Below are 27,318 nucleotides of genomic sequence, written 5' to 3' on the forward strand. Positions count from 1 at the left end.
GATTCAGTGGATTGTTCTTCTATTTTTACTTAATACTAATTACTAAATAAGAACTGGTAGATCATAGTCTCAACTATCCTCGCAACACACTAAAGAAAAGAACACTAAATGTGAAGGATGACCATTCTACTCAATAATGAACAATTATCTGTGAATTGCATAAGAATTTTTTGAGACTCTGAGGTTCAAAGGTTCTGTCCAGTCACGTAACTATGCAAGAATCCTGTAGGGCAGTGCTGTGTTCTATATCATAGAGTGGAACATCAACAACTTATATATTTAGATAGCATCTTTAACGTAATAAAACATCCTAAGGTGCTGCTCAGGAGCATTAGAAAACAAAGTAGGACACTGAACCACAAAAGGAGATATTAGGTCAGATGGCCAAAAGCTAGGATTTAAGGAGTGTCTTAAAGAAGGAAAGCAAGGTGGAGTGGCAGAGCGGTTTAGGGAAGGATTTCCAGAGTTTGGGGCCTAGGCAATCGAAGGCACAGCCATCATTCGTGGAGCAATTAAAATCCGGGATGCACAAGAGGCCAGAATTAGAGGAGCCCAAATATCTTACAGCATTATGGGGCTGTAGGAGATTACAGAGATAGGGAGGGGTGAGGCTGTGGAGGGATATGAAAACAAGGTCAAGAATTTTAAAATCAAGATGTTGTTTGACCAGGAGCCAATGTAGATTAGTGAGCACGGGGTGATAGGGAAACAGGACCTAGTGCATGTTAAGACACAGGCAGCAGTGTTTTGGATGACCCCAAGTTTACAAATGCTCTGTTTACACCAGAGATTCCCTGTACATTGAGTTCCTGACTTCAGCTTTTCCACTTGGGTGGATACTGGGTGAAGGCTAACATTCCCAGAGAGGCGAGGGGAAGAAAAGACACCCTGGATTTGTAGAAACATGACTAGGGATGGTGCATTGCTCAACACCAAGGCAAGTCTCATCTTCAAACACAAAATGGTGATGCCAGACCATGTTGTTCTGTGCATACTTAGCAGACCCTTTGAACAACTTCTAGTTTATATATTGTCACACAGCAAAACTTACCTGCTACAAAGTACTGTAATAGGAGACGTTATTCATTCTCCCTACACTTTCTGGCCTTTACAACACTTCGAATGTCCTGCATCATAACTCCTTCCTCCCCTCAAGCCATTTATGAATATCAGTTAACGGGAGGGAGTTCTGTACAGCAGGAAAATCCCCGAGTTTAATTGTCTCTTGGAGGCAAAACACCAAGTGAAGAAACTGTGAAGAAACTTAACTTTCTGATTCAAACCCAGGTTTCTTACATTCTACTGTAAGATTGGGTCAGTCAGTACTATGAGAAAGAAAATCAACCATAAACTTCAATAATAATCAATCCCTAGTACAGATTATCCCCTGCTGGTTTTGCTCATCCCACCCAAAGACACCCAGACGTTTCTCGGTAGAGTACCTGATACATGTTGGGGTATGGCCCTGGACATCACCCTTCAGTACCTCGGCCATGTGGTTGCTCCTCCCACATGGGCCTACACATCAAACACTGGCAGGGGCAGTACAAACCGCCTTCCCAGCATACATAATATATACACACACAACTCCAACAGGGTCACCGCACAGCCAACAGATGAACCCAAGCCAGTTTTCCTCATTCTGTAAGAGGTAGCATGCGCTAACTGTAGCAACTGTATTGCCAGATGAGCTGAGTGCAGGGTACTCGAGTCTATAAAGCTCAGAGTTTATCCAGTGAATAGATCAGCCAATGGGAGAGCTTTAGTTAACCAATTGTAACAGCTGAGTATTTGGGAATACGAATGAAGAAATTAATCCCCTTATTGTGACTTTAATAAGCAAGTTCACTTAAATAGTTTCTCAATACATACCAGTATTTCCACGTCAATTTCGTTCACTTCGTCCATATTTATATCGAAATCTGAATGACTGCCAAAGTCAGAGCTCCCAATGGATGATTCTTTTCCTACAGTGAAAAGAGCATCTTCATCTTTACCATTACATGTCTTTCTTCTTACTGCAGATGGATCATAACCGTCAGGGTACATAGGTTCCTGGTAATTCTTCTCTTTGAAGTCTCCTGCCATCTTGACTGTAACAAGTCTGTTGGCCTTTTGTTTATCTTGCTCCCAGTTAACTCCTCCTGTGCAATCTTCAGCATGATGTTCTGATAAAACAGAAACTGCATTGCCTTTTATTACTGCAGCGTCAAATGGGTTATTGTTTGCAAGCCAGTGCGTTTCAGAAGGTTTCTGAAAAGTTAATGCTCGCACATCTGAGACCTTCTTAGTACAAAAGAATTGTCCATCTTCTGTTTGATCCTCAGTTGCATCAGACCTTGTATCTACAAAGGAGACAGTTGATCAGTTCATCTCTGCAAGTATCTGACTGTTTACTGCTGTGAGAATGTTGTAGTTTCTGGTATATTGTGCTGCCCTTCCTCCTGTGTGATAGTGTCTGGCATAACCCTCACTGACTGGGTAGAAGTAACTGGGGTGTATTGATTTCCAAATTTTAAGGCTCTTCTGTGGGTCTGTTGCATTAGTGAGTGTACTTAAGTAACATTATAACACAAGAGATGCAAAAGTGTGTGAGTCTGTGACATCATTTGGAGTTTCTGATGGAACGCTACCAACAAGACTCAGAGGAACTAGATATTTCAGCAGCTGTGTAAGAATGAGGAGCACAATCCATCAAAGAAATGGTCATAGGTGATTTATATGGGTTAACCAATGAAGATGTTCTGCAAAGACACAACAAAACCTAAACAATGTCTTTTCCACTTTTAGAAATGTGATTGTAGAATATATAATCTGTTTAAAGACACAATGGTTTATGAGCAACGTCTCATTTTAATTTTATAATTTAATATTTTAATAGGCATCAATTATACAAAATGGTGAAATTAAAAGTATTGAAAGTTTTTGAAATGGGGACAGGCTGAACACACCACAGCCAACTAATGACTCAGAAATTGTTGGCCTGGTAACAGACATCACAACGAGAACTAACTAACCAGTCATAATACAGCATAGCAAATAGAGGTATTGCGAAAGGAACGATGAGCAACACTGAACACAATTTTTTTTTAAAGGCAAAAGGGAATGGGAGGGGAAGGAAGGGGGGGACGGGGAAGAGGCGGAAAACAGCAAACAGCCTACAGAAACACTACAAATGCCAAATATACTTTACTGGAAGCCCAGAAGCCATAATACACTTGTGACTAACTACAGAAAACTAGTTGTTCGCAATTAAACTTCTGATGTGGGCGAGAGCGGAGATCAACTTAAGAATGAAGATCTCAACCCCAAATACATATACCAATATGGGGTGACTTTCTTAGAATGTGTATTTCTTATCATGCCAAGTACTCCACAGTTGACTATCCGTTTTTATTTTAGTTTGCTGGCACAGGATCAGAGAAATGGTTCTGTTTGCAGTTGAGCATGGACAATAATGGGGAAAAAAAAACTTGAAGAACCACCACCAATTGTATAGTTTGTTTTTCCATTCTCCGGATGCGGTAGCCATTCTTCAACCACTGTAGTCTGATGGTATTCATAAAAGCAGTTTGATACAACTGAGTGGCTTGCTAGGCCACTTCAGAGAGAAGTTACATTGGTATGGGACTAGAGTCACTTATAGGCCAGACTGGTTAAGGATGTCAGATTTCCATTAGCAGATCAATTGGATTTTTATGAAGGTCCAGCAGCTTCATGTCACTTTTACTAATACCATTCCACATTTCTTTTAAAACTGAACATAAATTCTCAAACAGCCCTGGTGGGATTTGAACTCTCAGTCTGTCCGGTAACATGCCACCATGCTACCATACCTAGACTGGATTTGTTTAAATAATGGGGGCATGGATGATGTAAATTTTTCAAATTAACAGCATTGCACAATCCGCATTCTTTCATTCTGGAACATGTGTTCCAGCCAAAGGGAAAGGCACTTTCCTGATTCTTTTCTTCCACATTCACACAAAAAAAAACTGGTCTGGCTGTCATATGCATGAATATACATAATAAAACATATCTTCAATGACATTCAAGATACAGTAACACTCAATTCACAATGTGGTACAGTTTTATTCTCGGGAAAATAAAGTAGCCGACAGACTAAAGACACAAGAATTGGAATTATTTCTTGATTCACACTAAATGCTGGAATTCCTTTCTTCAAGTTAAAGCAGAAGCTAGCCTTACCTGATAGAAGTGAAATTTCCTCTAGCAATTTCTTTTGCTTTTTCATTAACAGTTCCTTTTCCCTGAACAGTTCTTCTGATTGCATATCCAAGTCGCTGATTACATTAATGGCCTGTTAAGATAAAACCAAGATAAAACGGCATGACTAAAATTTTACTAAATACTACTTCAGCCAGAAATCATTCCATCAATTCTGCGATAGACCATAGTGTAGCAAACCTCCTGACAGCAGCAAGGGAGACTTTTGTGGGTACTTCCAATGAAGTAAGATACTGCAACGTAATGAGTTAACCAGACCATAAACAGAAGAAAGCAGGCACGAAGGTAGCAGCTCGTGACTGAGTGCAGCTCGAGACACAGTGTGAGCTTGAGATTTTGGTAAGTGTGGGAATTCGGTGCAGTGAGGGAGGAGGTGCTGTTCTGACCTTTTACAGAAAAAGGAGCGTTCTGAGAAAGGGAGCCGGAGACTAGCAGCAAGACACAAGAGCTGTAGCACGGAAGGATTAATAAGGTGAGCAGACAGGTAAGTTTTAAGTTTTTTTCTCTCTGAATGGGGCAGTACTGGTACTGGGGAGATATAAATATTGCATTAAATCTTTAGCTTAACTACTTTAACCAACTGATATAACTACAGATAATTGTTGAGTGATATTTCTAAGCTTAATTTGTTAAATAAAACACAGTAAAGATGGCAGGGTAGGTGAAGTCTAGCAGCTATAGCATGTGGGAGTCGGTGGACACCTGTGTGATCCACAGCAACCACATCTGCATTAAGTGTCTACAGCTTGAGGAATTTCGGCTCAGAGTGCATGAGCTGGACTCAGATTCGGACACCTTGATGCATCAGAGAGGGGGAATGTTACCTGGACGCTTTGTTCCAGGAGGCAGTCACACCCTTTAGGCTGGGTACTTCTGATTTGGTCCGTGGTCAGGAACAGGAGGGTGTGACTGCAAGAGAAGCAGGGATGGGATTCAGAAGATAGCACCAGAGGAACCTCAGCTCTTGCAATTGTCCAACAGGTTCGATGTTCTTGCAGCCTGTGTGGATGAGACCAGGGACAGCAGGTAGGATGAGCAAACTGACCTCAGCATCGTGGTGCAGGGAGCCATTCAGGTGGGGGGAGTGAAAAGGAACATAGTAGGGAACAGTAATGGGGTGGGAGGGGGGGGGGGTAGATACTGTTCTCTGCAGCCAAGACTGTGAGCCTTTGAAGGTTGTGTTGCCTGCTCAGTGCCAAGGTTAAGGACATCCCCACTCCAAGTTCCTCTCCAACTCCAAGGGAAGGGAAGGATCCAGTTGTTGTGGTCCAGGTGCATACCAACAACACAGGAAGGACTAAGAAAGAGGTTCTGCTGAGGGAGTATGAGCAGTAGGGGCTAAATTAAAAAGAACCACAAAAGGTAATAATCTCTGAATTACTACCTGAGCCACAAGCAAATTGGCATAGGGTAGATAAAATTAGAAAGTTGAATGCATGACTCAAAGTTTGGTGTGGGAGAAGTGGGTTTCGATTTATGGGGCACTAGCACCAGTACTGGGGAAAGAGGGAGCTGCACCGTTGGGATAGTCTTCACCTGAACCGTGCTGGGACTAGTGTCCTAGCGAATCATATAACTAGGGCTGGACAGAGGGTTTAAACTAAATAGTTTTAGTGGGTGGGGGAAAGAGAAGAGATTTGGAAAGTTAAAGAGAATGGTGCAAGGTAATTTTTAGAACATTACAGCGCAGTACAGGCCCTTCGGCCCTCGATGTTGCGCCGACCTGTGAAACCATCTGACCTACACTATTCCATTTTCATCCATATGTCTATCCAATGACCACTTAAATGCCCTTAAAGTTGGCGAGTCTAATGATATGAGTAATGAGAACGAGAATGTGACAGGAAGGGACAGAGCATACAAACATAAAAGAGTGCACCAGCAAATAAAGCCAGAATAGGCAAAAATGCTAAGATGACAGAATTAAAGGCTTTTTCTCTGAATACTCGCAGCATTCATAACAAGATGGATGAATTGATAGCACAAATAGAAATAAATGAATATGATAATAGCCATTACAGAGACATGGTTCCAACGTGACCAAAGCTGGGATCTGAATATTCAAGGGTATTCGACATTTTGGAAGGACAGGAGGAAAGGAAAAGGGTAGCTCTGTTAATAAAGGATGAGATCAGTACAATAGTGAATAATAATCATGGTTCAGAAGATCAAGATATAGAATCAGTTTGGGTGGAGATAAATAGCAAAGGAAAGAAGTCACTGGTGGGAGTAGTTTATAGGCCCCTAATAGTAGCTACAAAGTAGGACAGAGTATAAATCTGGGCGGCACAGTGGCGCAGTGGTTAGCACCGCAGCCTCACAGCTCCAGGGACCCGGGTTCGATTCCGGGTACTGCCTGTGTGGAGTTTGCAAGTTCTCCCTGTGTCTGCGTGGGTTTTCTCCGGGTGCTCCGGTTTCCTCCCACAAGCCAAAAGACTTGCAGGTTGATAGGTAAATTGGCCATTATAAATTGTCACTAGTATAGGTAGGTGGTAGGGAAATATAGGGACGGTGGGGATGTTTGGTAGGAATATGGGATTAGTGTAGGATTAGTATAAATGGGTGGTTGATGTTCGGCACAGACTCGGTGGGCCGAAGGGCCTGTTTCAGTGCTGTATCTCTAATCTAAAAAAAAAAAAATAATGGGGCTTGCAAGAAAGGTACGGTAATAATCATGGGTGATCTTAATCTTCACATCGATTGGACAAATCAAATTGGCAAAGGTAGCCTGGAGGATGAGTTCATACAGTGTATTTGGGACTGATTCTTAGAACAATACATTCTAGAACCTATCAGGGACCAGGCTATTTTGGACCTGGTTCTGTGTAATGAGACAGGACTAATTAAAGACCTCATAGTAAAGGATCCTCCAGGCAAGAGTGATCATAACAACAGAATTTCACATTCAGTTTGAGGGTGAAAAATGTGGGTCCATAACTAGTGTCTTAAACTTAAATAAAGGCAATTACTAGGGTATGAAGAGAGTTAGAACCAGAGAAAAATTACGGCACAGGAGGGCATTCAGCCCATCATGTCTGCGCCAGCCGAAAAAAATAGCTGCCCAATATAATCACACTTTCCAGCACCTGGTCCATAGCCTTGCCAGCTATAGCAATTCAGATGCATGTCCAGGTACCTTTTGAAAGAATTGAGGGTTTTGCCTCCGCCACCATCCCTGGCAGTGAATTCCAGACACCCACCAGCCTCTGGGTGAAAAAGTTTTTACTCATGTCCCCTCTAATCCTTCTACCAATCACCTTAAATCTATGCCTCCTGGTAACTGACTGCTCCACTAGGGGAAGCAGATCCTTCCTGTCTACTCTATCTATGACCCTCAATTTTGTACACCTCAATCAAGTCACCCCTCAGCTTCCTCTGTTCGAAGGAAAACAACCCTAGCCTATCCAATCTTTCCTCCTAGCTGCAACTTTCGAGCCCTGGCAACATTCTTGTAAATCTCCTCTGTAGTCTCTCCAGAGCAATTATGTCCTTTCTGTAATGTGGTGACCAGAACTGTACGCAGTACTCCAACTGTGGCCTAACCGGTATCTTATACAGTTCCAGCATTACATCCCTGCTTTTGAATTCTATACCTTGGCCAATAAAGGAAAGCATTCCATATGCCTTCTTCACTACTCTGTCTACCTGTCCTGCCACCTTCAAAGACTTGTGGACATGCACTCCAAGGTCTCTCACTTCTTCAACCCCTCTCAATTGTGTATTCCGTTTATTGTGTATTCCCTCACTTTATTTGCCCTTCCCAAATGCATTACTTCACACTTAACTGGATTGAATTCCATTTGCCACTTTACCACCCACTCAACCAAACCATTGATATCTTTCTGGAGTCTATGGCTACCCTCTTCACTATCAACTACTTTTGTGTCATCAGCAAATTTCCCAATCATGCCTCCCACATTTAAGTCCAAATCATTAATATATACCACAAACAGCAAGGGACCCAACATTGAGCCCTGTGGAACGCCACTGGAAACAGCTTTCCATTCATAAAAACATCCGTCGACTACTACCCTTTGTTTCCTTGCTCTGAGCCAATTCTGGATCCAATCTGCCACATTCCCCTGTATACCGTGAGCTTTCATTTTACTGACCAGTCTGCCATATGGGACCTTGTCAAATGCCTTACTAAAATCCATGTAGACGACATCCACTGCACTTCCCTCATCAATCCTTCTTGTTACTTCCTCAAAAAACTCAATTAGTTAAACATGACCTTCCCCTTAACAAATCCATGCTGACTATCCCTGATGAATCCGTACCTTTCTAATGGCAGTTTATACTATACCTCAGAATAGATTCTAACAATTTACCCACCACGGAGGCCAGACTGACTGGCCTATAATTATTTGACCTATTCCTCGCACCCTTTTTAAACAATGGTACAACACTTGCAGACCTCCAATCGTCTGGTACCTCTCCTGTATCTAGTGAGGATTTGAAGATGATCCTCAGCACATCCGCTATTTCCTCCCTGGCTTCCTTTAACAACCTGGGATGCAATTCATCCGGCCCTAGCGATTTATCCACTTTCAAGGATGTCAGACCCTCTCGTACTTCCTCTCTCATTATGCTCATCGTATCGAGTATTTCACACTCCTCTTTAACTGCAATGTCTACATCAACCCTCTCCTTTGTGAAGACAGAGACAAAAAACCCATAAAGAACCCTGCCCACATCTTCTGCATCCACGCACAAGTTCCCTTGTACATCTCCGATAGGTCCTACCCTTTCCTTAGTTATCCTCTTGCTCTTAATGTACTGATAAAACATCTTTGGGTTTTCCCAGATTTTACCTACCAATAATTTTTCATGTTCTCTCTTTGCTTTTATAATTTCCTTTTTTACATCACCCCTGCACTTTCTATATTCCTCTAGGCTTTCTAAAATATTAAGATTTTTAAGATCGTCATAAGCTTTCTTTTTCTGCTTTATCTTACCTCGTTTGCTTCTAGATAACCAGTGGGCTCTATTTGGCGAAAGTGGACTGGGAAAATAAGTTAAAAAGTAAGATGGTGGAGAAGCAATGGCAGACATTTAAGGAAATATTTCATAACTCTCAACAAAGATGTATTCCATTGAGGAAGAAAGACTCTACAAGGATGCACTATCCGTGGCTAACTAAGGAAGTTAAGGATGGTATCAAATTGAAAGAAAATACATGCAATACTGCGAAGATTAGTGGTAGGCCAGAAGATTGGGAACATTTTAGAAAACAGCAAAGGATGACTGAAAAAGAGAGCAATTCGAGTATGAGAGAAAACTAGCAAGAAATATAAAAACAGACAGTGAATGCTTCTACAAATAAATTAAAAGGAAGAGAGTAGTTAAATAAATGTTGGTCCCTTAGAGGATGACACTGGGGAATTAATAATGGGAAACAAGGAAATGGCAGAGACTTTGAACGGAAGACGACAAACAAATTCCCAATAACAGTAGAAAATTAAGGGGTAAAAGAAAGGGAGGAATGTAGAACAAACACTAGAGAAAAAATAATGGGAATAATACAGGGACTATTTAGAAGAGTAAGAGGCGACTTGATTGAAACATATAAGATCCTGAGGGGTCTTGACAGGGTGGACGTGGAAAGGATGTTTCACCTTGTGGAAGAATCTCGAACTAGGGGTCACTGTTTAAAAATAAGGGGTCGCCCATTTAAGACAGAGATGGAGAAATTTTTTTCTCTCAAAGGGTTGTGAGCCTTTGGAATTCTCTTCCTCAAAAGGCGGCGGAAGCAGTCTTTCAATATTTTTAACGCAGAGGTAGATAGATTCTTGATAAGCAAGGTGGTGGAAGGTTATGGGGGGTAGGTGGAATATGTGGAGGAATCAGTTCAGCCATGAACTGATTGAATGGTGGAGCAGGCTCGAAGGGCCGAGTGGCCTACTCCTAATTCGTATGACTGAAGGCTGACATGTCCCCTGGACTTGATGGCCTACATCCGAGGGTCTGAAAAGAAATGGTTGCAGAGATAGTGGATGCACTGATTGTAATCTTCCAAACTTCCACAGATGCCGGAAAGGTCCCAGCAGATTGGAAAACTGCAAATTAACACCTCTGGAAAGGTGGGAAAACAGAAAGCTGGAAACTATAGACCAACTGGCCTAACGTCTGTCAATACAATCAGGCAGAGTCAACATGGTTATGTGAAAGGCAAATCATATTTGACAAATTTATTACAATTCTTTGAGGATGTATCAAGCAGGGTGGATAAAGGGGAAACCAGTAGATGTAGTGTATTTGGAGTTCCAACAGGCATTCTATAAGGTACTGTACAAAATAAGAGCTCATGGTATTGGGGGTGATACATTAGCAGGGATAGAGGACTGGCTAGCTAACAGGAAACAGAGTCGAGATAAATGGGTCATTTTCAGAATGACGAACTGTTAGTACTGGAGTGCCACAGGGATCAGTGCTGGGGTCTCAACTATTTAAGATTGATATGAATGACTTGGATGAAGGGACCAAATGAATTGCAGCCAAAACTGCTGACGATACAAAGACAGGTAAGAAAACAAGTTGTGAGGAGGTTACAAAGAGTCTGCAAAGGGATTTGATGGGTTAAGTGAGTGGGTAAAAATTCAACAGATGGAATATTATGTGGGAAAATGTGAGATTGCCCATTTGGCTGGAAGAATAGAAAAACAGAATATTATTTACATGCAGAGATGCTGCAGAATGCTGCGACAGAGGGACCTGGGTGTCCTTGTACATGAATCACAAAAAATTCACCAGGCAGGTACAGCAAGTAATTAGGAAGGCAAATAAAATGTTAGTCTTTATTGCAAGAGGGATGGAGTATAAAAGTAGGGAAGTGTTGCGACAACTGTACAGGGCATTGGTGAGATTGCACCTCGAGTACTGTGTACAGTTTTGGTCTCCTTATATAAGGAGGGATATGCATACATTGGAAGCAGTTCAGAGAAGGTTCACTATGCTGATTCCTGGGATGAGGAGTCTGTCTTATGAGAAAAGGTTGAGCAGGTTGGGCCTATACTTATTGGAAGATTGAAAGGCGATCTTATTGAAACGATTCTGAAGGGACTTGATAGGGTAGATGCTGAGAAGATGTTTCCCCTCGTGGGGGAATCTAGAACTACGGGGCGCAGTTTCAAATTAAGAGGTCTCTCATTTAAGACGGAGATGAGGAGGAATTTCTTCTCTCAGAGGGTCGTTAGTGTCTGGAATTCTTTTCCCCAGACAGCAGTGGAGGCTGGGTAATTGAATATATTCAAGGCTGAGTTCAGACAGATTTTCGATTGACAAGAGAGTCAAGGGTTATGGCAGACTAGCAGAAAAGTGAGGTTCAGGCCATAATCAGATCAGCCATTGTCTTGTTAAATGGCGGAGCAGGCTCAAGGTGCCAAATGGCCTACTCCTGCTCCTATTTCTTATGTACTTAAGTCCAGTTGGTAAAGCTACCCCATTTATACTGCAGTAGTTTCACCACAGAATTTGTTCTCAAAATGCTCAAAGCCAAATTTATGTATGAAATCTTTAAATTTAAATTCTATCATCATTGCGGTGTGCTATTGCATGATACTGAAACTAGGAGTATCAAAAACAATGTCAAAAATTGCCAAAACAGACTGTACAGGGTAGTAGTGTTTAGTCCTAGTCAGGCATCCCCCTCCCCATCCCTGGTCTTTATGATTTGATGTGTCGCCGTTGTGCCTCTCTCTATCTAAGTGAAACAAATCTCCAGATAGTCTTGAGACTCAACTAAACACAGTTACTCTCTACTCACCAGCAGCAATTCTCACTAATTTTAATGACGAGTGTGTGTTTAAAGAGTCACCAAGTAAAATGATTTGGGGGTGTGGGGGTGGGCAAAAATCACAGCATGGTGCGCCAGGACAAGTCATTATCCTACTCTGCCAGCCCATTCCTGAAACATAATTTCAATGGAACCTCTAGGCTTCTATTATCATCCTCCTCATTCAACCACCTTTTTTTGCACCTTACTTTTCCCCTTTCCTGAAGGCATCATGAGAGTAAGGTTCCATTGCTGCTGGTATGTCACCAAAGTGCCAATTATTCATGTAAAAGCCTCAAATGACTTATCAACTATTCAACTACTAGGGCCACCAGAGGCTACAAGCAGGTACTTCCAGTTTAAAGGGGAGTGGAGAAGGGGTTCACGTCACTGGAGCAAGGTCCTTTGAATAATTTCTCCCTTCCTCTTAACCCATTGATGCAGCGGTTAATTGTCGTACCCCAACCTCTACTCCAGCTTAAAATCAAGGAACTGTATCAATGTTTGTATTTCTGGTTCATATAGCTCAATAATTCACTGGATAAACCTACCAAGCTAACATCTCTTTAACCCATCTTGTAATGGATCCTGCATTAGTTATGTTAATTTTGCGTATCTTTACTACATCTTTCTTAAATCTGTTAACTGTCCCATATACTCAGTGATGAATGTACAATTTGTTGACTCTGGAGTAACAAGAGTCAGCAGTATCTCACTGGTGGCACATCTGCCTCCGATTCAGAAGATTGTGGCTTCAAGCCCCACTGCAAAGACTTGACCTAGGCTGACATTTTCAGTGCGATACTCAGGGAGTGCTGCATTGTTGGGAGGTGCCACCTTTCGGATGAGACATATAACTAGTGTGCTGTCTACCCTCTTGGGTGGTTTTAAAACATCTCAGGGCACCATTCAAAGAGCATGACAGTTCTCCCTGGTATCGTGGGCAATATTCATCCCTCAATCAATCTGGTCATTTATCTTACTGCTGTTCATGGAAGCTTGCAGGGCACATACTGGCTGCTGAGTTGCACTTCAAAAAGAACGAGATGAGGTGGTTTTTTCCACTCAAAGGGTTGTGAATCTTTGGAATTCGCTCTATCTCAGAGTGATATGGATGCTCAGTTACTGAGTATATTCAAGACAGAGCTCAATAGATTTTTGGGTACTAAGGGAATCAAGAGGTATGGGGATAATGCAGGAAGGTGGAGTTGAAGTCGATGATCTTATTGAATGGCAAAGCACGCTCAAAAGGCCAAAATGGACTTTCTTATATTATTAGAAAAGTAGTTTATTGGATGTGAAGCTCTTCGGGGTGTCCTAAGGCCAAAGGCAAGTTCTTTGTTTTTACATATAATATGACAATAATGATGATGCCCACGACTACAATAACTTTTATATAGCGCCCTAACGTAGTAAAATGTCTCAAGGCACTTCATAGGAGCATTAAGACAAAATTTGACACCAAGTCACATAAGATGATATTAGGACAAATGACCAAAAGCTTGGCAAATGAGGTTAGTTTTAAAAGAGTTTTAAGGAGGTACAGAGGCAGGAAGGTTTAGGAAGGGGCATTCCAGAGTTTAGGGCCTAGGCAGCTGAAGGCATGGCCACCAATGGTAGGGGAGATTAAAATCAGGGATGCATGAGGCACCAGAATTGGAGCAGCGTCAAGATCTTGGAGGGCTGCACCACTGGAGGAGGTTAGAGAGAGAGGGTGGGCGAGACCATAGACCGATTTGAAAACGAGAATGAGAATTTTAAAAATCAATGTGTGGTCAGACTGGGAACCAGTTTAGGGAGGCAAACACAGGATGATGGGTGCAAGGACACAGCAGTAAGAGTTTTGAATTAGCTTAAGTTTATAGAGGGGACAAGATGGGAGATCATTGGAATAGTCAAGTCTAGAGATTACAAAGACATGTATGAGGGGTTAAGCATATAAGCTGAGGTAGGAACAGAGATGGTGAGATCATGGAAGTGGATGTAGGGTGTCTGGGTGATGGAAGGGATATATGGTTGGAAGCTCATCTCAGGGTGAAATAAAACGGCAAGATTTTGTGAACAGTCTGCTTCAGCCTCAGGTAGCAGCCAGGGAAAGGGACAGAGTTGGTAGCTAGGGAATGAAGTTGGTGGCAGGGACTAAAGACAATGGTCTTCCCAATACTTAGTTGGAAGGATTTTCTGCTCATCCGGATTCACAGTGTCACAAATCAGAGGCAGTGGAGGGGCTCAAGAGAGGTAGTAGCGAAGTCGAGCTGGGTGTCACCTGCATACATGTGGAACCTGACATTGTGTTTTTGGATGATGTCGCCAAGGGGCAGCATGGAGATGAGAAATAGGAGGGGACCAAGGATAGATCCTTTGTGAGACAGAGGCAGGGGACGATGGGGGAGGTGGTCCAGAGGTAACAAGAGAAGCCATTGCACACGATTCTATGGCCACAAATGCAATTCAGAGGAGCTGACATATTATAGCTACTGTATTCTTCTGATGGACCAGTTACGTTGTGTGACAGTTGCCTGTGTCTTCACAATGAGAACCACTGATAAGAAGACCAAACATAACTCATGCACTAACCTACAGCAGCATGTTCTAACCAGCTGCATCAAAGGAGCCAGAGGTCAACGTTTCCTAACACTGCCCAAATGGAAGCAAGTACTATCACAAAGTACAGCATGGCTACCCGACCCGAACCCGACGGCATGTGTTGGGTTCGGGTCGGGTCAGGTCGCTCTTCCAGGTCCGGCATTCGGGCTCGGGTCGGGTCGGGTCGGACACACTCTATCACTATCTCTAGTACCTGGCTCCAATTTTAATGTGCTTGTTAAACAACCTTTCAAGTCCAGTTACAGTTTTTGTTGCCTATCTGCATAAGCTTAAAAACTGAAAAATGGAAGTTAGGTTAACTGAACATTCTGGTGGTCGGGTCGGGCGTGGGAAAAAAAATGAAAGGACTCGGGTCGGGTTTCATTTGCAAACCCGAGCCAGCCTTTATCGTACAGGGGCAGTGTAGAAGATAATGGTTATGTGAATTTCAAAATATTTTGTTGCAAAAGACACAGATGCACCAAATCACACCATAATTAAAAAAGTAGCTAAATATACTGACAAAATAAAAGCTATAGTAGGGACAGCATGGATGAAGAGCTCCTCTACGTGAAGAAAATAATCCTCAAAATTCATCTGAACAAACCTTAATGAGAATGGCACCTTTTGGGGCCTTTTTGTCATTGAAAACCGTGCTCTCCAATAATTTAAAACGATTTTCCATCAACTTGCGAGATTCTCTTTCTCTCAGTGTATGTGGTGTTGCATTTCTCTTGGCTCTCCAACCCCTTGGTGGCTCATTGTGCCCCTGTAGAATTACAATCAGAAAGTACCAAGTCATGGCAAAGTAAAACTGGACACATGCATAATTTTTGATAAACACTATTTGTATTTCTCGAATAGGGTCACTATTCAGCTTGATTTTTTTTGGATTACTTTTACATTTAAATTTCAATTCCTGTGAAAATGGACAAAAATAAAATTTATCTATGTCTGATCATTTCCCACTCTCTGTATGCCTCACACCTCATATCTATTTTTCTGACTTATTCTCCCCTTTTCTGTACGTACTTCAGTTTGTCTCTTTAACTTTATTCACCTCGCTCACTGTCTTTTCTTCCTATACGCCTCAAATACATTTTCTCTCACCTCCAACAAAAGCTTAGACGCTCAATTACTTAGATATTCACAGAAATTATCTAGTTTGTCTCTGACAGTTTATAAAACCTTATTTATTTTTAATTCATTTTGTTAGGAAGGAGAGGCAATATAAATTAAAGAGTACAATTCTAAAGGAGCAGAGGGACCTGGGATTGTATGTGAACAGATCACTGAAGGTTGCAGGGAAGGTTGAGAAAACGGTTAATAAAGTGTATGAGATCCTGAGATTTATAAATAAGGGCAGAGAGTACAAAGACAAGGAAATTATGATAAACCTTCATAAAACACTGGTTTAACCTCAAGTGGAGTATTGCATCCAGTTCTGGGCACCACACTTTCGGAAGGATGCTGAAGCATTGAGAGGGTGCAGAAATGATTCACGAGAATGGTTCCAGGAAAGAAGAACTTCAGTTACATGGATAGGTTGGAGAAGCTGGGCCTGTTCTCCTTGGAGAAGAGAAGATTAAGAGGTGATTTGATAGAGGTGTTCAAAATCATGGGGGTTCTGGACAGAGTAGATACAGAGAAACTGTTCCCATTGGCTGTAGAATCCAGAACCAGAGAGCACCGATATAAGGCAATTGGCAAAAGAACCAGGAGGTGACATAAGAAAAAACCTTTTACAGAGCGAGTGGTTTGGATCTGGAACGCTCTGTCTGAGAGTTTGGTGGGCTAGATTCAATGGAGGCCTTCAAGAGAGAATTGGACAATTATACGAAGAGAAAAAATTTGCAGGGCTACGGGGAAAAGGCTGGGGAGTGGGACTTGTGAGTTACTCTTGCAGAGACCAGCAAAGACACGACAGGCCGAATGGCTTTCTTCTGTGCTGTGGACACTCTATGATTCTATTCCGTTTAAGCAAAAATTCAAACAATTTATCTGCAAATACCATTCCATGATGTGCTACAACTGGTTTTATATGTTCAGAACCACAAGTGCATCCATCGCAGAACTGGGATTGGGAGATGCGGCCAGGAGGGCAATGAAAGCAGTTTCTTCGCCTATGAATGAGGATCAACCTTTTTAAGGGAATTTGAGGATTAAGCCAATATAGGTCTTGCGTTTATTTGCTCTTCCCTTGTAGTTATATAACTGATGTTCCCTACCGTAGATGACACCAACCTTCCAATCACCATTGATTTACAGCGTTTTGATCGCTTCACACCTTTTCACTTGCTACTCAATGAGCAAATATTAGTGATCTGGCTTTTTCCAGAAGTTCTGAGCACAGCCTCTGTGTTGTAAATGCCGAAAGGGGCTGTACAGCACTTTAAAATTCTACCTCCTAACATGGTTAACACAACATCAGCATTAGTTTCCCCTCCCCTGTTTGAGATTACAATGTAATGCCTGCTTTAATGTGCCAGTGAGTATATACTAATACTAATAGAGATACAGCACTGAAACAGGCCTTTCGGCCCACCGAGTCTGTGCCAACCAACAACCACCCAAATATATGATTAAATGCAACTCCAGCTAGCTATTAATAAGCTCTGGGTTCAGTAACACTTGAAATATGCGAGGGGACAATTCCAATTTTAAACTGACAAGCTAGTTTTAATGCTTAGATCTGCTCACCACAGTTGGGACATACATTATTACATAAACAAGCAGTTTAAACCCCACCAACTGCCATTCATTACCTAGCTGTTTCACCTGATTTTTCATCTCGTCAATTGTCATCAAGGTGGCTGGCACATTACAACCTACCCTTTCACCGTGTTAAAGGCAGATGTAACCAAAAACTTGGATGCTTGGGAAACAGCTGCTGGAAGGCAATGCCTGAAGGCCCTGTACGAGAAAACAAGTGCAGGGGTAGATGCATACCAACACTTGGCTGCAGAGGAGCAAGCTGAAGCTCTGCTCCTTCAATAGATTGGACCACTGCTCAAAGGGGTATGGTGTGTGTCCATGCTGCATTCAGGATACTGGGATCAAAGCACATTTTATGGCAAATGCACTGTTTGCAAGGAGCTCCTGGCATTTGCTATCTCCCTAGCAAGGCTCCCAAATGCGGTCAGTTTTTTGCTGACCACTAGTGACTATTCTTCAGTGGGTGGGAGTTGGGGACGGAAAAGAAGAGACTTTGGGCTCTTCAGGATGGTTAGACGTTGTCCCAAGATGGCATACTAGCTGATAGAAGTTCAGAATAAAGGCAAAAGAACCAGAGGCGACCTAAGGAAAAACTTTTATGCAACGAGTGCTTAGGATTTGGAATGTAGTGCCTGATAGGGTGGTGGATCGATTCACTAATAGTCTTCAAAAGAGAACTGGATAAATACTTGGAGAAATAAATTGCAGGAATATGGGGAAATGGCCAGAGAGTAGGACTAACTGATTGCTCTTCGAAAAATCTGGACGCTTCCTCTGTGCTATGCTATTTTATGATTTGGGCAATGATATTCTAGCTGCACTATTCCACAGACTGACCCAGCCAGTATGCCTCACTAGTTGAATCTGACGAAGTAAACCTGCTGCTCACGGTTAAGATTCTTCCCACTATGCCATTACTTGCAAGGTTAATTGTAGCTTAACAGGTAAGGACAAACATCGGAAAGATTACCATTGCTCTTGCTGTCAGATTATTCAATTATGCTGATTAAATTCGAGGTACCTCTGTGTTACATGTACCCTCACCTCCCTCCCTCCTCCCCCAAAACAAACCATCTCCCCTCCTTATATGGTGCAAAGTAAAAAGTTATCATGAAATCCCCATTAGCCGTCATAATGGAAAGGTTCCTCCTGTAGATGATGGCAATCAGCAGATAATCGCGAGTCCCCAAATCTGGTTCCACGCATACACAATACCAATATGGGAAATAAAACAACAAAACAGAATTTTATTCAACAACAACATATATTTATATTCAGCAAGGAAACGAAATAGAAACACAAGGGGCCAGGCATCAGGCAATATCACACACAAGTCTGTCATGTGACAATTCTGGTGGAGAATCCAGGTTCCTATTGTATTTGGAATATTATTTGCATCTCAAAACAGGGAAATGACAATTTCCTCAAAATAGAAACCAACTGAAAACATTATTCAGAACCAAACCAAGCTCAATTACATACCAATACATCCACGCTCATTTTATTCAAAGCTTCCATATCAGTGCTGTAATCTGAAAAGCTACAGAACTTGGAGCTTCCAGAACATTCTTCCTTTTCTGAACTGAAGGTGGAGCAATCTTCTTGACTAACATTCTCTTCTGTGTTCACTGCAAACATGTTAGCGCTGCCAGAATAGTCCAGTTCACTGCTGTATTTCTCATTGAGATAGTCACCGACCCTAACAGCAACTATATCGTCGGAACTGGTCGAATTCACTTCATATTTTACAGTTACTCCACAAACTGTCCTTTGATCAGCCACTGCATCCGAAGGACCACCTTCTGGAAACCATTTCATTCCAAAGAAATTCTGAGAAGAGGAATCTTTCCCGCTTGAGAAACTCAAGGCCTCGCTGGGTTCAATGATTTCACCAGCTTCAACTCCACCTTGTGCTACAACAGGTCCCATTTCTGCTGGGGGAAGGCACAGCTGTTCAGTTGCTATTCAAGCTAATTTATGTTGTTGATCAACTATAAAACAATCATTTTCTGATACAATGTGCTGAAAAAAAACAGTGACTACAGGAAACAATCTCCAAATCTTTGTTCCATTACCATTGGATGCAAATTTCATGGATTTCTGTATATTTTGGTTTGTATTTATGACAGCGATAACATTGTTTCTGATAGTTTGACGAGATGCAATCTAATATTAGTGCGCTACCCCAACCCCATCACTAAAAAATAAACAAATCTGGTCAGCCCAGTGAAACAGTAATTTTCCTGAACCTAGAATCATACAGCACAGGAGGAAGCCATTTGGCCCATCATGCCTGTGCTGGCTCTTTGAAGACTTATCCAATTAGCCCCACTCCCTCTGCTCTTTCCCCCAAAGCCCTGCAATTTTCTCACCAAGTATTTATCCAATTTCCTTTTGAAAGTTACAATTGAACCTGTTTCCACTGCCCTCAGGCAGCACATTCTACAACAAAAAAAATTCTTATCTTCCTTCTGGTTCTTTTGCTAATGTGTGATCCTGCTAGTGGAAATAGGTTTTCCTTATTTACTCTCATCAAAACCCTTCATCAAAGCAGGTCAGAAGCTAGGAATCCTGTGGCGAGTATCTCACCTCCTGACTCCCCAAAGCCTGTCCATAGGTCAGGAGTTTGATAGAATACTCTCCACTTGCCTGGTTGGGTGCAGCTCCAACAACACTCAAGAAGCTCGACACCATCCAGGACAAAGCAGCCCGCTTGATTGGTACCCTATCTACAAACATTCACTCCCTCCAGACCGACGCACAGTGGCAGCAGTGTGTACCACCTACAAGATGCACTGCAGCAACACACCAAGGCTCCCTAGTCAGCACCTTCCAAACCCACGACCTCTACCATCTAGAAGGTAGATGCACTGCACCAACTTGCTTAGCAATAACCTGCTCAGTGATGCTCAGTTTGGGTTCCGCCAGGGCCAGTCAGCTCCTGACCTCATTACAGCCTCGGTTCAAACATAGGCAAAAGAGCTGAACTCAAGAGGTGAGGTGAGAGTGACTGCCCTTGACATCAAGGCAGCATTTGACAAAGTATGGCATCAAGGAGCCCTAGCAAAACTGGAGTCAAAGGGAATCAGGGGGAAAACTCTCTGCTGGTTGGAGTCATACCTAGCGCAAAGGAAGATGGCTGTGGTTGTTGGAGGTCAACCATCTGAGCTCCAGGGCATCACTGCAGGAGTTCCTCAGGGCAGTGTCCTAGGCCCAACCATCTTCAGCTGCTTCATCAATGACCTCCCTTCAATCATAAGGTCAGAAGCAGGGATGTTCGCTGATGATTGCACAATGTTCAGCACCATTCGCAACTCCTCAAATACTGAAGCAGTCCGTGTAGAAATGCAGCAAGACCTGGACAATATCCAGGCTTGGGCTGATAAGTGGCAAGTAACATTCGCGCCACACAAGTGCCAGGCAATGACCATCTCCAACAAGAGAGAATCTAACCATCTCCCTTTGACATTCAATGGCATTACCATCACTGCCCCACTATCAACATCCTAGGGGCTACCAATGACCAGAAACTGAACTGGAGTAGTCATATAAGTACTGTGGCTACAAGTGCAGGTCAGAGGCTAGGAATCCTGCAGCGAGTAACTCAACTGCTGACTCCCCAAAGCCTGCCCACCATCGACAAGGCATAAGTCAGGAGTGTGATGGAATACTCTCTACTTGCCTGGATGGGTGCAGCTCCAACACCACTCAAGAAGCTCGACACCATCAGGACAAAGCAGCCCACTTGATTGGCACCCCATCTACAAACATTCACCCCCTCCACCACCGACACACAGTGGCAGCAGTGTGTACCATCTACAAGATGCACTGCAGCAACGCACCAAGGCTCCTTAGACAGCACCTTCCAAACCCGCAACCTCTACCATCTTGAAGGACAAGAACAGCAGATGCATGGGAACATCACCACCTGCAAGTTCCCTTCCAAGCCACACACCATCCTGACTTGGAACTATATCGCTGTTCCTTCACTGTCGCTGGGTCAAAATCCTGGAACTCCCTTCCTAACAGCACTGTGGGCGTACCTATCTCACATGGCCTGCAGTGGTTCAAGAAGGCAGCTCACCACCACCTTTTCAAGGGCAATTAGGGGTGGGCAATAAATGCTGGCCTTGCCAGCGACGCCCACATCCCATGAATGAATAAAAAAAACTAAATCTTCCCATAGCCTTCTCTGATCTAAGCAGAACAATCCCAGTTTCTCTCATCTCCGTACCTATCAGCAGCTTAAGGGGTAAATTTGCTATCTTAATTCCTGCACTTGGACCATTGTTCTTTCCCAAGGAAAGAACATAAAGAATAGGAGCAGGATTCGACCATACGGCCCTTTGAGCCTGCTCTGTCATTCAATAAGATCACAGCTGATATTCTACATCAACACTTTCCTGCTCTATCCCCATATCCCTTAGTGCCCAAAAGTCTACCTATCTCAGCCTTGAATATATTCAACAACTGAGCATACACAGCCCTCTAGAGAATTCCAAAGATTCACATCCCTGAGTGAAGAAATTCCTCTTCTCAGTCCTAAATGGTAGACCCTTTATCCTGTGACTACGACCCCCAATTCTGGACCTTTCAGCTGAGGAAACAGCCACTCAGCATCTACCTTGTCAAGCCTGCTTAAGAATTCTATATGTTTCAATGAAGGACAATAAACATATTCCAAATCACTTTGGTGGCAGAATTCTCCTTATTAACAGAAAGTGTCTTACCAGACAAGAGCGATATCTTTTCTAACAGGATCTTTTGTTTTCCCAAAAGCAGATCTTTCTCTATTGCTAGATTTTTGGACTGCTTATCCAAATTAGTGATTACATCAATGGCCTGTGGAACACAGTAAAATCATGAAATACAAAAAATATCAATACCCAATCTGTGCCTGAGGACAGTTTCAAAAGTCCACATGGATGTGGGTGCTGTGCATTTCAAATATTACATTTAGAGTTCTTCCCCAGATTTTCACTCCATCCCTATGGATAAACACAAGCCATACAAATGTCTGATCAATTGCTCACCATCTCAACCACATTATTGCCTGTTCTTAATTTGAAGCTGCTACATTTGAATTGAAGCGGTGAAAGAATGCCTCCTTCCTGTTGTAGAAAGCATTGAACTGCTGAATAATTACAATTATATTTGAACAAAACCCACTTTGAATGAACATGGGTAGAATATACTATTTGTTGCAGGACCTATATGACCATTAGTGTTCAAAATAGCCATCAAGGAAGTCAAATAATTGATCTGTAGCAATAAAATGGGATCGGACTTTCAACTTAATGATTAGTTTTTTGGTTGTGCCCAACAGAATGGGGGGGGTGGGGGGTGGTGGTGAATAAACAAATATTTAATTGCTGAAAAATCTGTTCAATCCTTAAAAGGGACCAATGAGTACTGGGAGATAAAGTGCAAAAATGTTCATTGAAAAACTGATGGTGAAATTCTTGGCATTCTTACATTGTGATCAACTGAAGTATTCACAAACCTCGTCAAGGATGGCACCCTTTGAAGCAATTTGCTCGTCATCAAAGAGCTTGTTCTTCAGTACTTTAAAACGGTTTTCCATCATCCTGCGTGACTCTCGTTCTCTCATGTTGTGTAATATTGCTTTCTTTCTAGCTTCACATAGCACAGAAGGCTCAAATACCTAAGAATAATAAAACCATTGAGAATGTAGCTGAAGCTGGGCCTTACTGAGCTGTCTAGCATTGGCCGCTGTTAGTAGAACAAGCAACCCCGAATAGTTAGAAACTTGGGGGGAAATTTTATGGGGCCTGCAAAAGTGGGAAACGTGGCAGGTCGGGTGACTAAATAAGGCAGGAGTTGAAATTTTTTTTTCCCGACTGTGGGTTGAGAATCTAAGATTAAATCAGCGGCATCTTTGTGGCGGGTCAGTCTTCACGACTTCCCGTGGCAGGTTCCAACTTTAAATACATTTGCATGCAATGAATACTCATTTGCTTATAATTAATTGCAATGAAGTCCTACCTTCCAGATTAACTGAGGGGTGGACAGGAATCTCGTGGCACACGCTGGACGGTCTTTTCAAGGTGGCGTTCAACAGTCGTCCTAGTGCAGCTGTATCTGAGGTCAGCGGTTTAGTTTGTTGAACTCAGCGGCACAAGGAAGGGCTACAGGAGAATGGCAGTTTGGATGAAGGCACGGGAACAGTAAAGGCAAAATAGGGGTGGCAGGGGGTTAGGTGCACACAAACGGAGGAGTGGCAGAGGGATCCAAGGGAGGGGTTGGATGAAGAGGTGAAGTGGGAACGGCCTGGTGTCCTCGGTGTGGTGTAGTGTGGTGTGGTGTGGTGTGGCGTGGCGGGGGAAGATGGTCAGTCAAGGTAAGGGAAATGTGGAGCCTAAATGGAGGGGTCAGTACTGTCCACATTGGGGTCCTGTGGGTCAAACTCAGGGTGCTGAATGGCAGAGGGAATGATCACAGTCACAGGGGGAGTTCGATTCGTTAGGGGAGGCAGGTCCAGTCAAAGGTTGGGATATTCAAATAAATCTCCTAGGGTAGGTCAACAAATCGAACTCTAAGGATAACGCAGGGAGGGTCTAGGATCAGAGGGGGCATGTCGACGGGGAAAGGCTCAAGGGGGTAGAGTGGACATGTCCAATTGGATGGTCACAGGGTCCAGGGTAATGCGTTTTGGTTGAAGGGTTAAAGAGGGAAGGCGGAAGGTGATGTTGGGAGGGCCAAGGGTGATGAGTACAAGTGTGAGGGTGACAAGAGGGTGGTGGGTCATGGCCTCGAACTGGAAGCTCACAAGCACAATAGTCTCAATATCTCAAGATGCATGTGGGGCTGCAATGATTGCCAGTCACATTGGGAGGAGGCCAGAGTGGAGTGGGTGGAGTTGTGTGTGGAAAATGGGTGGAGTTTAACAACTCACTGCTGATCAATTCTATGGATGAAAGCAATGGACAAGGATGTGCTCATTTCCCTGTCTGCCTATGAACACAGTTATATAATTATAATAACCTGGGTCTCACACACCCAATTTTCACTCAAACATGTCACCAGGTGGAGAGGATGCTGCTAAGGAGGACTCTTGCGGCACAACAACTGAATCCGCAGCATCAGCAGCATGACAGTGCACAAATGGGAGTGCCAGCACAGCCTGCAGGTGCAGCCATGTTCCACAAACTATCAACTGCAAACTGGACAGTCACATGAACATTCATTGAAGTTTGATTGATGAAACTCAACATTGCGATTTCCACATTAAAATGCAATGTCCGTACCACCTCTGTAAGCATCAAAGTGTGCCAACCATGAGGCATGCCATTACATTTAGCTCTCCAACTAAGTTAGTCCAAACAAATGAAGATAACGCATACGTGAGTAATTTTAAACAGATATATTGTGAAATATTTACATGAGAAATATAGTTGGTGGACACCCATGCCACCTTCGTGCTCTCAGTAACACTTATGTTTACGCTTACGATCACTACGTCTTGGTGCAAACGCAACATCAGCAGCTGAGATGGAGGCCGTCTGCTCTGTGCGCTTCCCCGTTGCTTTTGATGACCGTGGTGGGCGTCCTCTGGAGGTCCGAGGCCTTGAGGGCTCCGGGATATTGGAGGTTTCCTGCACTGGTGCAGGGGCATGCTCCACGGCCTCACCTACTGGATGTAATGGGGTCAATGTCGGAGGGGATGAGGAGAGGCCGCTCACCCCGGGGGTGTCCAGAGACGATGCCCCTGGAGCAGTTGGCAAGCACTCTTCATCCATCTGGGTACACAATGGCACCTGACTGTCTCCCTGAGGGGAAGCAGCACCTGGAGGGCGGTCCATGTGACTCATCCCCCTCTCACCTAGCCACTGCTGCACTGAGCCCATGGCTACAGCGATGGAATGCAGGTCAGAGCGCATATGGGTCGAGTGATCTACCTGGCTCTTCATGGCGGTCGCCAACCTCTCCATGGATGAAGCCATGCGCTTGCATGCCTGAGACATGGCGGAACTCATGGCTTGCATGGACTCCTCCATCACTTGCGCAAAGCCGCGCATGACCTCTGGCATCTCCGAGATATGTTCCCCTACCTTTTGCTGCATGTCCAGCAGGGTTCTTGTGGCCGCTACCAGAGGCCCTTCATCAGCGTGGGTCTCAGCAGGGGCCCGGTCCCCAGCAGTCCTCCGAGTGTCAGGGGACCCGGCTGTCACAGTCTCCTTCCGCTGCTGTAACGTGTCCATGTTGTGATCACCAGATTGAGACCCCGATTCTAAACGCGACCCTTCCGCGACCCGTATGGGTGTAACTGTGCTGTCGGAGGTTGCTGAAGAGGCAGATGACGGTGCATCCTCTGGGACACTGGTCTCATCATCTCCAGAGGTGGGGTCTTCATGTTCTTCACGTGGTTGAGGTCTGGACCTTGGACTGCGATGAACTGCAGTAGAGAACAAACAGAACCATATTAAGATTCATCACAACACAAGAACTACACCTCTTCATGTGCGCCCATATGCCAATCACCAGTTTGAATGCAATTCAACACTTACGCCTGGACTTTCCAGCCTTGCCGTCTGCTACTGCTCTTCCTCCCTCCTCTCCTGCGAGCTGCAGAGCCTCTTCCTCAGCAGGGGTGAGAAGCCTCAGGTTAGGGTCACCACCTCCTGTCTTACATCTTTCTCTAGCATTATGTCTCTGCATGTCCTGCATGACAAAGTGCAGACTTATTTACATGTCACGTGACAACTTACACTGTTGTCTGAATGCTTCCCCATCAAACATGCTGTCCTGTCAGTCACAAGCTGCATCCAAGCACTCACATCTGCCAGACTTTCACACAATTTGGTCTCAATTCCCATGTGGCACTGAGGCTGACCACCCATTCCAAAGTCTGGCATACCTCCCTACTTGCAAATTTACATTGCTGTCAACCCCATGAGACCATCAGGTACGATGCAACCATCACACTTATCCTGGCAGCTCAGAGCAGGTTGCTGACTGGTTTCCTACACTGCACCCACGTCCTCCGATGGCCCCACAGTTGCTCACCTCATCTGCTACCCTCGACCAGGCGGGAGGGTCACTTGGTGCCATTCTGGGGAAATAGCACCTCTTGCCTTTCCCTAACAGCCTGGAGGAGAACCTGAAGGGAGGCATCACTGAACCGTGGGGCCGGTCTATGTCTACTCACAGACACTGGATGTGATTGAGGGAGATCAAAGACAATAAAGACAAATCGAAAAATGAATGATGTGGGAGAAGTTTGAATGTGGGACTGCTGCTGAAAAATAGATACTTTACTCAGCCTCTGGAGTTAGCCAGTAACGTTATGGTCATGATGCCGAAAGTCCCTGTTTGTCCAGGGGGGTGCTTTATAGCCCAGCCTTAACTTCTGCATTGTTAAATGACGTTGGATTGCACCACTGAAAAGCTTCCTCCAACGCGCGATCCCACGTTTCTCCTGTTCCCCCATCCCGCCCCAGCCCAGCACAAAAGCAGAAGTGCCGCCCAATTTCACTTCCGCCATCGGGAACGGTGTGCCATAAATAAAATACCGCCCTAGGTTTGAAGTAAGTGTAGTCAATTGGCCATGCAACAAAACTAAACGTTTAATTGGACTCACCGTTCTTTTAGATGAGTGGCTGAATGATTGTGAATTCTGGAAAAATCCCCTAGAAAACAGGAATAGTTTATAAGATCATTTGCAGTCAATTGGCGTAAATGAAGCAGACTACGAACATTAACAGATGGGTGTGTAACAATGTTAAATTTACAAGTTTGCATATCCAAAATTCTTGCAAAAACTTCATGTTAAATAAGTATCAAAATCAAATGACTGATTAATTGTGGGTAGGAGCTTTCTCATGTTTTGAATGTAGTAGATCCTCCAAGAACAATAAGTGACTACTCTCTTTCCATTACGTGTGCGCTTGTTTGTTGGGGACAGTGATGGGGGCAAGTGGGGGGGGGGGGGGGGGGGGGTGGGGGGGGGAATGGTGGGGAGCGGAAGAAAAGAA

At 43.7% G+C, this 27,318-nt stretch overlaps 1 protein-coding gene across 6 annotated transcripts in view; it reads right to left on the minus strand.

Moving 5' to 3' along the window:
• The window catches only part of LOC137353139 (uncharacterized), a 136,837-nt gene that overhangs the window by 50,443 nt on the left and 59,076 nt on the right, over positions 1-27,318 (minus strand). For 4 of the 6 annotated variants that reach the window (XM_068019176.1, XM_068019177.1, XM_068019179.1 and 1 more), the window contains exons 15-23: positions 26,925-26,973; positions 25,852-26,005; positions 25,396-25,739; positions 22,827-22,988; positions 22,054-22,165; positions 18,806-19,257; positions 15,216-15,377; positions 4,210-4,321; positions 1,873-2,345 (exon numbers count right to left, since the gene is read on the minus strand). In XM_068019176.1, coding sequence (XP_067875277.1) covers positions 1,873-2,345; positions 4,210-4,321; positions 15,216-15,377; positions 18,806-19,257; positions 22,054-22,165; positions 22,827-22,988; positions 25,396-25,739; positions 25,852-26,005; positions 26,925-26,973 — 2,020 coding nt within the window. The remainder of the gene's footprint in view (positions 1-1,872; positions 2,346-4,209; positions 4,322-15,215; positions 15,378-18,805; positions 19,258-22,053; positions 22,166-22,826; positions 22,989-25,395; positions 25,740-25,851; positions 26,006-26,924; positions 26,974-27,318) is intronic. The other 2 variants (XM_068019178.1, XM_068019180.1) reach the window with 2 other exon arrangements.

The sequence above is a fragment of the Heterodontus francisci genome, chromosome 40, assembly GCF_036365525.1.
Source record: "Heterodontus francisci isolate sHetFra1 chromosome 40, sHetFra1.hap1, whole genome shotgun sequence".
NCBI classification, from domain to species: Eukaryota; Metazoa; Chordata; class Chondrichthyes; order Heterodontiformes; family Heterodontidae; genus Heterodontus; species Heterodontus francisci.